At 44.7% G+C, this 18,585-nt stretch overlaps 1 protein-coding gene across 1 annotated transcript; it reads right to left on the reverse strand.

Moving 5' to 3' along the window:
* Window positions 1-339: 339 nt before the first annotated feature.
* On the reverse strand, window positions 340-17,789 carry lig1 (ligase I, DNA, ATP-dependent). The gene is made up of 27 exons (XM_055865958.1): window positions 17,631-17,789; window positions 15,749-15,943; window positions 15,326-15,491; window positions 14,451-14,730; window positions 13,961-14,077; window positions 13,390-13,881; window positions 12,782-13,058; window positions 12,434-12,517; window positions 11,791-11,847; window positions 11,551-11,609; window positions 11,165-11,278; window positions 10,900-11,066; window positions 10,646-10,722; window positions 10,062-10,153; window positions 9,467-9,566; window positions 9,180-9,265; window positions 8,906-9,021; window positions 7,552-7,647; window positions 7,233-7,343; window positions 6,671-6,742; window positions 6,138-6,282; window positions 3,996-4,078; window positions 2,836-2,988; window positions 2,507-2,560; window positions 2,241-2,384; window positions 963-1,055; window positions 340-673 (listed from the first exon to the last, which is right to left on the reverse strand). Exons 1-27 carry the CDS (start codon window positions 17,645-17,647, stop codon window positions 599-601), a joined length of 3,522 nt encoding a protein of 1,173 aa, XP_055721933.1. The 5' UTR covers window positions 17,648-17,789; the 3' UTR covers window positions 340-598.
* Window positions 17,790-18,585: the final 796 nt, after the last annotated feature.

The raw sequence follows: 18,585 nt of genomic DNA on the forward strand, positions 1-18,585 counted from the left end.
CTATGTACCGCAAATATTAAAGTGCCATTCAACTCATCTTCATTAGACTGGCTGGCACACAGGACAAAGGGAACAAAGTGGTATTCACTCACTGCCTGAATTCTAAAACCTTAGAAGACATTAAAAGGGAAAACCTAGTCAGTTGTACAGAGAATGCCTTCAGACTCATACACGCTTAGAGCAAGTTAGAAAGCATACCTGCAAGTTCCAGGTAAAGCGTTAGCTAAATATGCATCGTAACAATCTGAACGAGGGAAGCCACCAATAGTCCTGACGTTCTTTATACTGCATATGTTGAGAAAAATATGTTTAGTGGCTAAAATGAGCACACACACCATATTATAAAATTGGCAAAAGCCTTTATTCACATACATTATGGTGATTTATTTGAGTCATTGACAACTGTACTTTATACTGCTGTGTATACAATCCCCCCCACACAAACAAGCCTTGGGCTCAACAACTAAATGTTTAACGTCATAACATTGGCAGAGCCTTATTCAAGGTTCATCATTTAAAAAAACAATAATAATTATGTACACATTGAGATTTCCCCCGAGTCATTGGCGACTGGACGGGCAGCTGATCAGGTCAGAGGTCAGTAGTAGTCCTCAAGGTCAGCTTTGTCGCCCTGATTCTGCACAACCTGCTGCTTCCTGTATAAATCAGCAATCTAAAATAGAAAAATAGAACGACAGAAATCAGTGACTTGATTTCAGAGAGATTCTGAAGGAGACGTTAAAATACAGAGAAGGCGCTGTGAGAAAAAAAAAAGCATACAAATAAATCTCCCCTTGATTCCTTGCATCCTCTCCCCTTGACACCTTCTCAAAACTCACTGGAGAAGGTCCAAGGGGCGGGACATTCTCCTCCAATACAGTTGAGAGGGAGGAGAGAAGAAAGGACGCGATGTGGCAACAAGACACACAACTCCAGTGTGTCACAGCAGTGTCTCAACGTACCTGTCCTCCTGAAGTGGCCTCCTCTGGCTTCTTATCATCTCTGATCCTCAGGAAGCGTGGGAACCGAAGAGAGATGCCCTTCTCTGGGTCACACTGGGAAACAGGAGAGAAAATACATGAATCATCGGCAACACTGTATTTGGATAGTCCCAAATTGTTTTGTAGACTGTCAACAACATTTCAACTAACTATGTCCGAACCATAACCCGAGCAAAAGGTTGAAGCCATTCTCTGGGTCCCAAAGAGAGAAGATACGAGGACCAGAGAAAATGCATTAACACAGACACTCTCAGTGAGTGCAGGTTTTCCCTTCCCAGTTGATGCATTACTAGCCAAGCACCCGAAGACTTGACCAGTAAAGCACTTTGAGACCTGGGCTCTGTCCCAAATGGCAACCTCTTCCCTATGTAGTACACTACCCACAAGGCTCTGATCAAACGTTATGCACTATATAGGAAATAGAGGACCATTTGGGACACAACCCTGGTATAAATCACAGATTAGGGCCCGTATCGACAAAGAGCTTCAGAGTAGGAGTGCTGATATGAATAGGATTTATGGACAGCAGCACCGCTACTCATACTCTGGCCCTGAGATTTATTTCAACATTTATTTAAGTCAGTTAAGAACAGATTTTTATTTTCAATGACGGCCTACCCCAGCAAAACCCTAACCTTGATGACGCTGAGCCAATTGTGCACCGCCCCATGGGACTCCCAATCACGGCCGGTTGTGATACCGCCTGGAATCGAACCAGGGTCTGTAGTGACGCCTCTTGCACTGAAATGCAGTGCCTTAGACCGCGGCGCCCCTTGGGAGATATAGTGTAAATATTGGACCTAGGCCTATATGAGTGTGCATTGAACTTGTGGGTAACATGTGTTCATGGTAAGTCTATTAAATAATATCAACCACAAAAGAAAAGCAACAAGAGCCATGACCTCACAAGAAATCTGGGGGAACTTTTTAAATACTCAAATCTATAGACGTAAACAGTTTGTTGAGAATCAACAACACATCTTAGATTTGCAGAAGGGATTAATGAGGTGAAGAGTCTGTGGCGGAAGCATCCCTGTCGGTCCTCAAAGATGAAATTGCATTGAATCGAATGAATAATTTCCAAATGACATTGGTTGTGTCCCAAATGGCATCCTATTCCCTATATAGTGCACTACTTTATTGGGACCTGGTCAAATGTAGTGCACTACAAAAGGAATAGGGCCAGTCTTTATATTATTAGTATTGATGTGCCAGTGTACAAACAAGAGTGGTACTAACCAATCCCATGCCAGCCTTGTAGATCGGCGACAGCGATAGGTCGGCACACTTCACTTCCCATACTTGCACGGCATCGAGCCACAAGTCGGGCTCAGTTGATTGGTCCACACGGTAATAGGGGCGTGGCTTTGGCAAAATATGCTCCTGGAAAAGACAATGGCTTCATAGTTAATTGGATCTAAAGACTTTTGGCAGCTTTGCAACAGAAACTCTGGGCTTTGCTTCACAAATGAGAATAGAACACAGCAACGGTTTCTGTATTGTACCTTTAAGAATTTATAATGTTGCTCCAAATCTTCATCCTTGAACCCTGTCCCAATCTGCAAAGACAAAAGAACCAGAAAAAGATAGTCCCCTGCGGTAAACCAGATGAGACCTTTAGCAGAGTAGAATAACACAACTGACAGAATTCCCTGTGTTAAATGCCTTTAGCCTAATTGGCCCGAGGCGCTGTCACCTTTCAAAACAGACAAACCAGCAGACAAAGAGAAAAAAAAAGTCACCTCGCAGGCAAGGCAGGCAGACAGGTACACACACACATAAAGCCCACACACACATACAGCCCACACAAAGAAGCCCCCTCTCACACACACACCTTGCAGACTGACTGGAACTCTTCATTGTCCTCATCGTAGCAGGCGAGCAGAAAGCCTCCGTAGGTCCCTGTTCTCTTGCCCTTCCCCAGATACGCTCCGATCACACACAGATCCATCGTGTCCCCCACGCCATCCAGATAATCCTTCTTCAGCTAGACAGAGAGACAGGAAGGATTTATAGAAAACGTGTAACAAGTTCTTGTGTTTGTGCACACGTGTGTAGTGCAGGGTTCTCGTCAAAGAATGTTAGAGGAGCTGCGCCACCTTGTGGACTGGCAGCGCCACTATATATATATATATATATATATATATATATATATATATATATATATATATATATATATATATATATATATATATTATATTATATATATATTTATATATATATATAAATAAATATATAAATATATATAAATAAATATAGCATGCTATATATATATATATACACACACAGTACCAGTCAAACGTTTGGACACACCTACTCATTCAAGGGCGTTTATTTATTTTTTTACTATTTTCTACATTGTAGAATAATAGCGAAGACATGAAAAACTAATGCTAACCCAATTGAGATGGTTTGGGATGTGTTGGACTGCAGAGTGAAGGAAAAGCAGCCAACAAGTGCTAAGCATATGTTGGGAAAGCATTCCAGGTGAATACCCCATGAAGCTGGTTGAGAGAATGCCAAAGAGTGTGCAAAGCTGTCATCAAGGCAAAGGGTGGCTATATCTCAAATATATTTAGATTTGTTTAACACATTTTTGGTTACTACATGATTCCATATGTGTTATTTCATAGTTTATGTCTTCACTATTATTTTACAATGTAGAAAATAGTAAAAATAAAGAAAAACCCTTGAATGAGTAGGTGTCCAAACTTTTGACTGGTATTGTATGTGTGTGTGTGTGTGTGTGTGTGTGTGTGTGTATGCATGCATGTATATATAAATAAAAAATGTAAATATATATTTATTTTTACTTGTTATATAGAAGGCACTTTTTAGTTCAAGACAGCAGGAAATGGCCGTTAACGATGTTCAAAAACGCAAAACTGTCAGAGTCTTAAGGGGGGGGCTGCCCCTGTCAGAGTGTCCCCCCCAGCTGTACTCAGCAGCACCACCTTGTTAAATCCTGGGGAGAACCCCGTGGTGTGTCTGTACCTTGAGCCAGTTGTGAGAGCGCTTGGCGATTTCATACGTGGCATCTTTCTCCAGAGTCTTCACCATGAGTCCCTCGCAGGAGTCTGATGAACCCAGAATTACATTCAGAAACAACATTTACAGTGCGTCCAAAATTGTATTTAAAATGTATTTAAAAACAGGAAATGGCAACCGATTCCATATATAGTGCACTACTTTTGACGAGGGCCCATAGAAACATAACACTTAATGTCCCCCAAATGGGAGCCAATTCCCCATTGTCCTTAGATAGCGTGTCGATTCGCCATCGTCCTAAGCCAGATAGCGTGTCGGTTCGCCATCGTCCTAAGCCAGATAGCGTGTCGGTTCGCCATCGTCCTAAGCCAGATAGCGTGTCGGTTCGCCATCGTCCTAAGCCAGATAGCGTGTCGGTTCGCCATCGTCCTAAGCCAGATAGCGTGTCGGTTCGCCATCGTCCTAAGCCAGATAGCGTGTCGGTTCGCCATCGTCCTAAGCCAGATAGCGTGTCGATTCTGCCGGCACTGATCTGTCTCGTATCTCGCAAGGGTGATGGGATAATTCAGCTACATTGTGTCGTCTAGCATAAAAAAATATTACCTAGTTGAATTCGTCTGCTGAACACAATTTCTGCCCGAAAACAGTCTGAATGAATGTAAGCTAAAACAATACATCTTTCAATAATGTTTTTGGTGAGGAAGTCTTAGTCGCTCCATTTTACATCTAACGAAGACTTTTTGTGCATCTCTGAGCATTTCTGAAGTTTGACAATGGGCACGACAGCTAGCATAAAATGTCCAACATTAGCTTGCTGAACCAGTCCCTGAAACGATGCTGCAAACCAACCAAGCCTCTACCTAGTAACACACAATGTTGAATGCTTCAAAACAAAAGCTAGCTAAGCAAGCTACTTTAGTAGTGCTGACGCATGATGAGTGTTCATGAAGCAGCTGCTTTGCTCAGCTGACCCAACCATACAGAGTAACGTTAGCGATCGCAGGGGAAACATGCTGATCTACAAACTGATTTCTGATCAGTCGCTCTTAACTTTGGGGCTGCAAGTATATAACTTTAGGGTAATTTAAACAAGCTTTAAAAATGTCAGTAAAGGTAGAGCTAGCTAGCTTACCACGTCAGTACGCCAGACAGCTAGCTAGCTTACCACGTCAGTACGCCAGACAGCTAGCTAGCTTACCACGTCAGTACGCCAGACAGCTAGCTAGCTTACCACGTCAGTACGCCAGACAGCTAGCTAGCTTACCACGTCAGTACGCCAGACAGCTAGCTAGCTTACCACGTCAGTACGCCAGACAGCTAGCTAGCTTACCACGTCAGTAGGACAGCTAGCTAGAACAGCTAAGCAGCTGATTAAGTCACTGCACTGGCGGAGGACATCTTTGCAAATTTTTTGCAGGAGATAGTTTGAGAAAATTAAAACAAAAGCTATTAAATCATTGTCACAACATTTGTATTACTTTGGCTCGTTATTCTGCCTGTTTCATGGAGAGTCATACAAGAGAGCATTGATATAACATTTTAGGAACCGTTTCCATTTTTGAATGGCGGATGCTCGGGAATCCCAACATTTTAGGATGAGTTCGACGTCCTACAAGACAGATTGATTGAGGGACGAACGTTGTGTAGGTGTGACGCCATCTGACGTAAGACAACGACAACTTCCTTTCTGCCTCAAATGAGTCCTTCTGGAATGTTCTTGGTAAACCCTTCGCTGTACAGTGCACAGCTTTTTTCTCTCTCAAACTTGTATGTTTTTTGGGCAGTCCCACTCCTCACATATCTATTGTACAGGACAGAGAGAGAGAGAGCTAGAGAGGAAAGACAGAGGGGGCTGGATGGTGGCCTCTGCTGCAGTACTATACATGATCCAAGAGGAAGCGGCTTAGAATGCTACACCATCCCTGGCAACAGTGCGTGACCTTTGACCAGGGACCATAGAGAGCGCTCTGGTCTAAAGTAGTGCACTATATAGGGAATAGGGTGTCATTTAGGACATAGCCTAAGACATGAATAAACAGGTCAAGGACAGAAGGAGATCACAGAAGACAAGAGTGACCTCACAAAAAAACACAGCGAACAGACTGGTCACACACACACGTTATAAAAAAACACACTTATCCCACAAACCTCGAACCGATTGCTCCAGGAACTCAGCGATGACGTCTGTGTTGTCTGAGTCGATGGCACGGGCGAACACAAACTCTCCCTCCTTCTCCTGGAAGCTCTCCTTCAACAGAGCCCTGCGACATGACAAGGGCTTCTTCACTAGAGACTGACACACCCAGAGAGAGACCCAGAGAGAGCGAGACCACATTAGAGACATATTTTTGACAGATCCACAAAGAATTTGAAAACAAATCAAACATTGATAAACTCCCATGTCCATTAGGCGAAATACCGCAGTGTCAAGATTTGGGGCCGTTGCCATGAGAAAAGGACAACCAGTGGTGCACAAACAATGTGAATACACCGAGAGAGAAGAGAGAGACACCCAGAGAGAGAGAGAGAGAGAGAAGAGACACCCAGAGAGGCACCCTATTCTCTACATAGTGCACTACTCTGGACCAGAAACCTACGGGCCCTGGTCAAAACTAGTGCACTAAATAGGAAAAAGTGTCCATGTCTAACCGACCTTATAATTCCTATTCTCATCCACTCACCTCTCCATTGAGATACAGCAGGTCGAAGGCGTACACACACACCTGGACCTTGATATCAGCTGCAGCCACATCCTACAGAATACACAGTATAGGTCATTGAAATCAGCCACATCCTACAGAATACACAGTACAGGTCATTGATATCAGCTATCAGCCACATCCTACAGAATACACAGTACAGGTCATTAATATCAGCTATCAGCCACATCCTACAGAATATACAGCACAGGTCACTTAACACCATTCCCCCCCACCCACCCATCTAACCCCCCACCCAGTAAAAGATGATTCCAACCTAGATGTTTTGGTCCCTGTACTCAGTATATAGTGACAGTGAGAGGGCTCGACAGCCCCTCAGCGCTATGCCGATGGGAGGTAGCCCATCTCCCGGCAGGTCAAACCAGACAGGTCAGTCCACTTCTTGATCAGAGCCTGGTAGGAAAAGGATCTACGACCACTGAGGAAACAGCCACCTGGGCTAATCAGCCATGCAGCTGTAATGACAATGACTAGAGAAACCATGGTAACTCAGTAAGAGGACCACTCATTTCTTTCCTGTCACCTTTCTCTTCCGTGTGGTGAGAACCTGGAATGGTTGGATCTGCTTCTTCTCTCGGTCCCAAGCTACTGCCTCAGAGTCCAACACACAGGAAATCACAGACTCATTCTTTACCTGAGAGAGACACAGCGAGAGAGCGACAGAGACAGGTAATAGTGTTATCATGCAGTGTGCTTATGTCCATGATAAAGGGGCTAAAATGATCTCAGATTGTGTCTGAAATTGCACCCTATTCTCTATGTAGTGTACTCTGGACAAACGTAGTGCACTATATAGGGAATAGGTTGTCATCTGGGATGAGTGTTGAGAGGGTCATTGTTACCGTAGGAATGCGGGAGATGATGTCAGGATATTTGGTGGTATTATCCTCCTGGTTGCGACTGAAAATACGCACTTCCCCGTTCTCCAAGATATGGATCTGCACAATACAATTATCAATAGTTGAACCATTCAACCAACAACAGGCAGTGAGTTTCCTGTTGTATGTAGAGCAGAGCTGTGTGGCTCAGTTGGTGGAGTTTAACACTTTAAAAACACCAAAACAGTGGGTTCAATTCCCGCAGGGGCCACTCATAAGAAAATGGACGCACTACTTCCCATTGCTTTGAATAGGCATCTGCCGACTGTCATAATACATGTTATATTAGACAGAAATACGCAGGGTCAACCTGTAAAGATGGAACACAAGCACTGCGAGCCAGCTGTATGTTAGAGCGCCATCTGGTGGCCCTTTCAGGAGTCAGACAGCAGCTTAATGGCCAAGAGGACAACACGTTACAGGGCTCCCCACAGCCTCCGCCCGGGAGGCCCTCACAGGGCTCCCCACAGCCTCCGCCCGGGAGGCCCTCACAGGGCTCCCCACAGCCTCCGCCCGGGAGGCCCTCACAGGGCTCCCCACAGCCTCCGCCCGGGAGGCCCTCACAGGGCTCCCCACAGCCTCCGCCCGGGAGGCCCTCACAGGGCTCCCCACAGCCTCCGCCCGGGAGGGCCCTCACAGGGCTCCCCACAGCCTCCGCCCGGGAGGGCCCTCACAGGGCTCCCTACAGCCTCCGCCCGGGAGGGCCCTCACAGGGCTCCCTACAGCCTCCGCCCGGGAGGGCCCTCACAGGGCTCTCTACAGCCTCCGCCCGGGAGGGCCGTCACCGGGCTCTCTACAGCCTCCGCCCGGGAGGGCCGTCACCGGGCTCTCTACAGCCTCCGCCCGGGAGGGCCGTCACCGGGCTCTCTACAGCCTCCGCCCGGGAGGGCCGTCACCGGGCTCTCTACAGCCTCCGCCCGGGAGGGCCGTCACCGGGCTCCCTACAGCCTCCGCCCGGGAGGGCCGTCACCGGGCTCCCTACAGCCTCCGCCCGGGAGGGCCTCACAGGTCGCCCTACAGCCTCCGCCTGGGAGGGGCTCACAGGTCGCCCTACAGCCTCCGCCTGGGAGGGCCTCACAGGTCGCCCTACAGCCTCCACCTGGGAGGCCCTCACAGGTCGCCCTACAGCCTCCACCTGGGAGGCCCTCACAGGGCTCTCTACAGCCTCCACTCGGGAGGCCCTCACAACCTGAGGCACAATAGCACCATGTCTGTTTCCTAAGCAGGACACACACACACAGATAACAAACATGTAGCTGACACATGTATAGGACAGACAAAAGTGAGCAACCACACACACACACACACACACACCTACCTGTGCTCGTTCTCCATCATACTTGTACTCGCAGGTGAAGGCGGCTTCATCAAATCTCTTCATCACCTCTCCTACACCTTTGGTGGGGTGAGCCAGCATGGGCCGCAACGGTACACCTGAGGAACAGGGGTCAGAAATACCACACCAACAACCCCGATGGTCAGTACCTCATCTACTCAGAAAAGGTTGACATTCCCCCTCCCGCTTGAAGTACTTTGGGATTCTTGATGTAATGAAAAGCACTTAAAAAAATGTAATAAATGATTCTTATTGCCTGGAGTGAGTTTGCAGTGGTTGGGGAGCTCATCAATCCCCTCCTTCAGAATGACTGGGATGATGACATCATAGTTGGGCATCTCACTGGACGGGACAGAATAAATCCATGAAGAAAATCTCATTCACACAGGCTTTGTCCCAAATGTCACTACAATTCCCTACATAGTGTACTACAATGTGCAGAAGCCTACGAGCCCTGGTCAAAAGTAGTGCACTATATAGGGAATAGGGGTCCGTTTGGGTAAGGAACACACTGACTACAGCTGTATTTAGCAGGTTTAGTACCAGTAAGTTTGTTTGAGGACAAGGCTCTTCTCTTCTATCCAAGCTTTCTGTTTTTCTGCACTCATTCCTTTCCCCGCGTCAACCACCGCCGGAGGGAAGTCTGGAACACACACACTAACGTCTCAGTCGCATCAAAGGCAGACATTAATATTGTATGTAGAGGTTATGTTGTGAACCAACATGGGAATGTCTGGGGGGCACTGTTGTGAAAACGCTTTGACAATGTTGTGGTAATGTCTGGGGGGGGGGGGGGGCACTGTTGTGAAAACGCTTTGACGATGTTGTGGTAATGTCTGGGGGGGGGGGCACTGTTGTGAAAACGCTTTGACAATGTTGTGGTAATGTCTGGGGGGGGGGGGGGGCACTGTTGTGAAAACGCTTTGACGATGTTATGGTAATGTCTGGGGGGGGGCACTGTTGTGAAAACGCTTTGACGATGTTATGGTAATGTCTGGGGGGGGGGGGGGGGGGCACTGTTGTGAAAACGCTTTGACGATGTTGTGGTAATGTGATAGTATTTTGAAAACGTGATATAGTTGGGAGGTAATGTTGTTTAAACATTGTGAAAATGTTGCAAAGACGTTGGCTGGCTAACCTTGTCCTGGAGGAGTCAGACACACAGCCTGACTCAGGGCAGAGAGTACACTCTGTTCAGCCAAGCCAATCCTCAGCTTCCCTGCCAGCGACCTGTCGACCAATCAACCAATCAATACAGACATGCATTGATGATGTCCTGCTTTTTGTCTGATGTTGTACATGTACTGGTGTTGTACGTAGCAGCTGGTAAACAAACAGTTATAAAGTACTATAGAATTACACATAACTTAATAGTCACAGAGATCCTATCTTATTTGAATGCATTACGGTACCGACCAGCGGGGTGACGACTTGTGACTGTGCAGGCAGACAGGAGTGATAATAAGTTCAGCTTGACTAATGAAGCAAGACAACATACTCAACTATATCCTGTGTAAACCAATAACAGGTGACCGGAAGATACAACAACAAAATAATAATGGATCACATATAAAATGAACAAACGCTAGAACTCAGTGAGTGCAGAAAGACAGGTCAATAAGGCTCAGGTCAAAAGTATTGCATTACATAGAGCACAGGCTGCCATTTAGGAGACATCCTCAGTTTGACCAGTAGTATAGTGAAGGAAGTGGGGACTATTACCTGACAATGTATCTGGCTTCAGAGAAACGACAGGCTACAAAGAGACCTTTGATGATGTCGATCTTCTTATTCATGGCCTAAAGGCAGGGGGAGAGAGAGAGAAAATAATTAATTCCTTTTAATCAAATTCTAGACGGATTAATAATAAATTCCTCATCCTATTCCCAGGACAGAGAACTGTTTAAGAAAACAATCAGTGAATTTGTCAAAACGATTTGAGAGTTTTACAGTGTTAAACTCTCACACACACTCACAGAATTCCCACTCATGTTCCCAATGTCTTTCAGTTTGTTGAACACACCCCCCGCAATCAGATTGGCTGGCTGGAACATAATTCTTTGGTTGTTACGAGAACTCTCAGCCACCAACCCCAAGTCCCCCTTCTCTGCAGCCTCCGCCTTGATTTTGTCCAACTGTCGCCCTGGCAACAAGAACAAAGATGTGAGAGAGTTCTACGCCCAAAAGCAAAGGAAGATAAATAACAACAACACAGAGAGTGTGTGTGTGTGTGTGTCTCACCAGTAGCTTGGGCGACAGCCTTCATCAGAACAGTGTCTCCCACTCCCAGCTCCAGCCCCATGTAAGCAGGACCCAGCTGATTGAGACACAGGTAGACGCAGCACAGCAGGTCCTCTGAGCAAGAACAACAACAGAGACAAACACTCAGCACACTAACTGCAGCACACTAGTCCCTATATAGCACACTACTTTTGACGAGGGCCCATAGGGAATCGGGTGGCATTTGGGACATATCCAGGGTATTTCACAGCTTCCCTTTACAGATAGTACGTTAGAGGTCAAAAGTAGTGCACTAAATAGAGAATATTAGAATGTCATTTGGGATGTTGGCATCCTGCACCTGGGCTGTACACACCTTGGGGAAAAACTAATAAAAGCTATTTTACCTGGAGAGAGGACGATAACAGAGCGTAGGAGATTAGATAATGTTTCAATGTTCCTCAATCTAGAAACAAAAAAAAGGAAAGAAATGCAATTAGTATGTAAAACAATATAAAAGGGGAAATTACACTACAATAAAACACAGGCTGTCCCAAATGGCACCCCATTACCTAGTGCACTACATAGGGAGCCATTTGGGGTGCACAAACCAGTTACGACTTGGGAGGTCTATTGAAATCTCTTACCTGCCAGAATCTTCCTCAATCTTTTCAAAGGTGCGTGCAACAGCCAAATACGGGACCCTGTGAAAGAGAAAATTAGACAAAACAATGAATATAACTCTGTTGAGAGACTTATTTACAGTGCATATGTCCAGTGTAGGTTGTTCAGGGTGGAAATCATTAGTGCACATCGCAGCAAAATCATTTTGGAATAGGAAATTAAAACAAGCGTTTCTTATTGGACAAGTTCAGGTAGTCCCTCTCTGTTTCGGCCCATTTGCGTTAGTTTGGTGCCTAGTGAATAGGACCCAGGTTGAGGTATACGGCTGAGTCGTGTGGCTAGAGCTGAGCAATGTGGACAAAAATCCACATCGTGATAAATTGACTGAATTTTAGCTCGATAACGATAAATTGAACGATACCTGGTGCTTATTCATTTGATTAATGTAACTGTATTTGAACCTTTAAAATACTCCTACAAATGTTTATATTCTTAATTTTCTCATTAGCAATAGGCCATATTAGGCTTATTTAACTCTTAGTAAAAGCAAATTGTCGTTATTATCGATGTCAGTAAAATATATTTTTTTAAATGGTTGGGTTGGTCAGTGTGGATAATGTCCAGTTATCGTCCCAGCTCTAGCTGTGTTAAGGGGGTTGGACGTACCTCTGTCCCCAGCTCCAGCAGGCGTGGTCTACAGGGTGATAGTTGGGTCTGGACGGGTCATACTGGGCCTGGGCAGTCTTCTCTCTGGGGGTCAAAGATACAGATTAATACAGTATACTGCACTATTCAACTCACTGGAGAAAACATGAATGTACACATGTACAGCTACTCCTTCAAAGAGATACACTTAGAGTGACAGTTTTAAAAGCAATAGATTGTTGTAATCATTGGCTAGAGGGAGATTACACCATTGACCAAAGCACCAATTTTGGGAAAAGGGTGGAGAATGGGATGAAGCCATGGTGTAAAGTTAACATATTTTCATAACCATCTGTGATTCTCTCTTACCCTTTCTTGTCTTTAACGTCCTCCGGGGTACGGGACACCGTCGCCTCTTCCTTTATACACTCCTCGCTCTTCTCCTTTCCGTCTCCCTCGCTCTTCTCCTTTCCGTCTCCCTCGCTCTTCTCCTTTCCGTCTCCCTCGCTCTTCTCCTTTCCGTCTCCCTCGCTCTTCTCCTTTCCGTCTCCCTCGCTCTTCTCCTTTCCGTCTCCCTCGCTCTTCTCCTTTCCGTCTCCCTCGCTCTTCTCTGGTCTCTCCATCTTTACAGCAGCCTTCCTGGGAGCTAGATAACAGAGAAGAAACCAACATTCAGACTTGGAGTTTGGAGCATACGGTTTGTCAAACAAGCTTTTTCAAGTATAAAGTACAAAGGATGTTACATGTCCTTGTTCCACTGCCATCTCTGCAGTTTACAAGTCTTTTACACTCCTTCAGATTTCTTCAAAACCTCCCAAAACAAAATGTAGGTTAAATCCCAAATGGCACCCTATTCCGTGCCACTTGAGAAGCAGTGTTACACTCCTTCAGGTTTCTTCTAAACAAACCGCAGAATACAAAGTCATTCATAGAGATGTTCCTGTGCAAGGCAGGAAGTAAATGGGGAAAAATCTCACCAAAGAAACTGCTGATGGTGGGGGCTTTCTTGGCTTGGGGGCTTTCTGACACTTTCTCTTCTTTCATGTCTTTCTCCTCCTTCCTTTCATTTTTAGGACTTACTTTTTCTTTCTCGTCCTTTACCGCCTTTTGACCCTTAGGACTTCTCTCTTTAACCTTTTGACCCTTAGGACTTCTTTCTTTAGGGCTTCTCTCTTTAGCCTTTTGACCCTTAGGACTTCTCTCTTTAACCTTTTGACCCTTAGGAATTCTCTCTTTAACCTTTTGACCCTTAGGGCTTCTCTCTTTAACCTTTTGACCCTTAGGGCTTCTCTCTTTAGCCTTTTCACTTTTTCCTTTTTCCTCCTCAGCCTTCTCAGTCGCGGTCTCTTTCACATCAAGTGCTTTCTCCTTCTCTTCATCCGTCTCTTTCTCCTCCGGGTTGTTCTGCGCCACCCCAGGCTTCTCCACACTGTTCTCTCCTCCCACGTCCATCGCTTCCTCTTCATTCTCTACAGAGAAAAAGAGAAATGGAGTAATGCAACAGAAGAGAGAAGGGGTAGGAACACTTGTAATGGAGGAAACCCTTACCAGTGCTGTCCTGTGTCTCCTCAACCTTTGCTCTTTTATTCTGCTGTCCTTGTTCTTCCTCCTCCTTTTCACTGCCACTCCGGCTGTCCAGCTTTCTCTTTGGGAACTGCTTCCTTGCTACAGAGATGATAGAAACACAACTAGTTAGAGATGCACCACTACTCTACAGAGAAGATAGAAACAACTAAGACATACATCATTGCTGAACACATTTTTGTGGCATTGATCAAATTGATGTAGTTCTTAGAAATATATTTATTCTGTTCATAAAAAAAAAAAAAAAAAAAATTGTGTATAAATATTTTCTCTTTGTTATCATTGAATAATTCCCCACGCACCTGCAACAAGTAACCCCAGATATGGAAATGCCTTTTCCTATTTTCAGACATATTTAAACATATTCAACATATTTCAACATTCAACATTAAAAACAGACAACTTTGTTAACAGTGTGTTAGTAGATGTTGGACTTATACAGCTAGAGACCGACCGGTGCGGCGTTTGGGTATTCCGGAAGGTGAGATGGAAGTGGGGGTGTCAGGGGTTCCAGGGGTGGGGGAGGCAGCTGGGGTCACTGGAGTGACGGATGGGGTCACTGGAGTGGCGGATGGGGTCACTGGAGTGGCGGATGAGGTCACTGGAGAGGCGGATGTGGTCACTGGAGAGGCGGATGAGGTCACTGGAGAGGCGGATGAGGTCACTGGAGAGGCGGATGTGGTCACTGGAGAGGCGGGGGACAGGGGGGTGGTAACAGCCTTGAATACTTCATCCTGTGGGGGAGAGACAAAGTTCAGATCTATATACACAGAGAGCGTCACAAACGGCCACTATTTCCTAGATTTGTATTTGTTTACCCAGGTCTCATTTAGGTAAAATCTGTTTTTCAAGAGCGACCTGGTCAAGACTGCACTGTATTGGGAATATGATGCCCTTTGGAATACATAGTCAGTCGCATCTTTATTTACACACACCCTCCTTTGGCTTTACAATTGTTTCAAATGGTAAAGACCAGAGTAGGGTTGGCTGGTAACCAAACGTTCATACAGTCATGCTGTTCCTGTACAGTAGACAGTATTACCAGCAGCGCACGCAAGGGGCTCTAAAAAACAAAATGTGTTATTGTTTTGACGCACAAAACTAATTTAGGCAGCAGGGACCTTGATCCAGGAGGTCCTTGATAGTCTCTGCTGTAACCTAGAAGCTTGATCTTGCAACATAGCCACTTAGCTAGAGAGTTAGCAAACCAAACACATAGCTGGGGGACTGAACTGGAGATAATATATTTGCCATATGGGATGGATCCAATGTCCTGATTAGAGCTTGTTTACGTAGAGGAGGATATGAGGTGGGAAATGTAAAACCTACCTTGGGTTGCACAGCCATGTCCTCTTGCTCCTGTTCTATTCCGGCTGGAGCCTCATCATCATCATCACTGTCCAAGATCTGACGACTGCGTTTAGTGAACTTCTTTACTGGCGAATCAGGCTCTTCATGGACCCCATTCTGAACTTTGAGAGGCCTTTTGACTGGTCTAGCAAGGATGGAAAATAAAAATACATTATATACACTGCAAATACCTACTCTCATATCGGTCATTCTACATTCTGTTCGCTTTCGCCGTTGCTGATTGCTTTGCTATTCAGGCAAGTACTCAACCACAAACTTCAAGGGTAATGTGTTTCCTGTATAGACAACTACACCCAGGGCCATGTGTTTAACTTAAATATATGGCTCTGGCTACACCCGTGAAAACCCTGCCACCCTCACCCCCTGGCCTTAAACACTTACTCTGGCTTCTCTTTCACCGGCTTCTCTTTCACCGGCTTCTCTTTCACCGGCTTCTCTTTCACCGGCTTCTCTTTCACCGGCTTCTCTTTCACCGGCTTCTCTTTCACCGGCTTCTCTTTCACCGGCTTCTCTTTCACCGGTCCATCACTTTCTTTGCTCTCCTTCTCTTTGCCCGTTTTGGGCTGAAAGAAAGATCTTTAGGACAGAAGAAAATGTAACAGAAGTCAGAAAGAAAACATATGTAGCTACTGTAAAGGTAAAAAATACATTATGCATGACACAAAGACGCTGTTGAGTCTCATGATTCGCTTTATATTAAGGCAGGTGTCAAGCAGAATTTTGAGACAGGCACTAACGTTATATGATATTATAAACTGGGTGGTTTGAGCCCTGATAGCTGATTGGCTGACAGCCGTGGTATATCAGACCGTATACCACGGGTATGACAAAACACTTATTTTTACAGCTCTAATTACATTGGTAACCAGTTTATAATAGCAATAAGGCACCTCAGGGGTTTGTGATATAGGGTCAATATACCAGGGCTAAGGGCTGTGTCCAGGCACTCTGCATAAGAACAGCCCTTAGCGTTGCGTCGTGCCTAACAACAGCCCTTAGAGGTTGTATATTGGCCATATACCACACCCCCTCGAGCGGTATTGCTTAATTATACAACGGATGGGTCTAATCCTGAATGCTGATTGGTTAAAAGTGCATTCCAGCCAGTGTCTATTCCACAAGTTACCACCAGCTAAATCTATGACATTAAAATGCCCATTTACTCTGTTCATCCAAGTGCACAATCCAATGTCTCATCAGCCCAACCAGGCAAAAATATACACTTGATCTCCACTTTAAAAAGTATCTAGACATTATCTCGCATTTCTTTCTGACCAACATTTAGTTCTCAACAGCGGAGATGTGTATAAACCATACTGTCTGGCTTAATGACATTTGCAACAAAAAAAATCAATATTCAAATTCTATCTCCAGCTGTCCCATAGTAATGAACGTGTCGGGACGAGACAGACTGCGTTTCTCAGCCAGTCTAAATCATGAATCAGCTGGCATCATTTAATATATATATACACACAAAGGAATTTCAATTTAAAAGGGTACAACGAAACGAAGTACGGCTAGTTGTCCATATTTACAGCTTCCGTGTTTGAAGTGATTGTGTTAGCTGTGTTGTTGGCTAGTTCCTCTGAACAACAGTGTCCTGGCGAGTGAGCACATTTTCTATGCCAGGCGAAATCGCCCCTCATTAGCTTACTGTTATGTACGTATCCAAATAAATGTCACTAGAAAACAACTTAAATGCAGCTGTTATTCTTTTTTTACGTTACTTTAAGTTAGCTGTAGTTGGCTAGTTAGCGACAAGAACGTTGCCAGCCAGTATGGCAATGGAACATTTAGAACAGAAGACTGGGTCGCGTCCATAGATACAGAACCAAAAAAACAACTGAACGACTGAGTCGCGTTATATTAATCAAAATAACGTTAATGAAAATATGTCAATCATTATTTTTAATATGTTGGTAACCCGTTGTATAAAAGTGATAATGCCGATGGTTGGAGGATATATTGGCACGGGTGTAATGTTAGTTAGGCCCAAGTCGAAGTAATTTTCACCTAATTATCAACACAAAGTCCAAGGAGTTTGACCTCGTGTGTGTTGGTCACATCTTTGCAACCACAAATAAGCCAACTAGCTAGTTTCAATGTACCTCAAGCCAGTTAGCTAGATGATGGCAAGGAACTAATTTTGCTAGTGTAGCTAACTAACGTTACCTAGCACAAAAGCAAACAGGCTGAGTTAGCCAACCTAGCTAGGTAACATTACTTGACTAGTGTTGCAGAGACCAATGCTGACTTTACTTACGATATGCTTCGCTGCATGCTGTCTTGTAGTTTTCTGATGTGGTAAATTACTGGTTATACACTACAACTAAACTTCGTGTTTAGCTAACAACAAAAGGACATTACCCGCGCAGAAATGCGATTGAAACGTTCCGCGCCAAAACAACGTCAGACGTTTCTGCAAGGGAGGGAATCATGTTGCCAGTGTGGCGTCGAGGTAACGGCATTTGCGATACTGCCACCTGCTGGAGTGGAATATATTATATAGCAGCAGTATGGCTCTGATCGTGATGATGTTTCACATGAGTCTCGGGCCTATGTTTTGATAACATCATTGAGCACAAAATGGAAATGTGCCTTTTGTCATGCAAAGCAAATTTGGCTTATAATGCAGAACAACAGTTTGATAATTGAACTATTTTATTGTCATACACAACAGGTACTTCTCTGTTGAAGATTGCTGAGAAAGTAAGTGTACTGTTCATGTCACAGGTTTGTACGACTAAACCTATTTATTTCATGAAATCTAGAATAAGTAAAAGCACATGCAATATTAAATAGAATAAATATCAAAGTACATTGTAAACTCTGTGACATTCACATACAATTCATCATACATATCACACAACTGCAATTGTCCTGTTCTATACACAATCCTTTACACAAACAGATAATCAAACAACATCAGTAGTATCCCCACTCAATCTGTGAGGATAATTATAATATTATAATAATCATCATTTCAATAATAGCCTTTTCAGATTTATTCTGAGGACAGCTTAAAGATAGAGAGAGAGTAAAAACTACAAACAAAGACATCCCAAACAATAGGACATCTATTATAATGTCAAAAGAGGAAAGACTCTCCCTTGCATTTCTCCTCCTCCTCCACTACTCTCCATCATCATTCCCCACATTCCTCCTCCTCCACTACTCTCCATCATCATTCCCCACATTCCTCCTCCTCCTCCTCCTCC

The sequence above is a fragment of the Salvelinus fontinalis genome, chromosome 17 (genome assembly GCF_029448725.1).
Source record: "Salvelinus fontinalis isolate EN_2023a chromosome 17, ASM2944872v1, whole genome shotgun sequence".
Lineage (NCBI taxonomy): Eukaryota > Metazoa > Chordata > Actinopteri > Salmoniformes > Salmonidae > Salvelinus > Salvelinus fontinalis.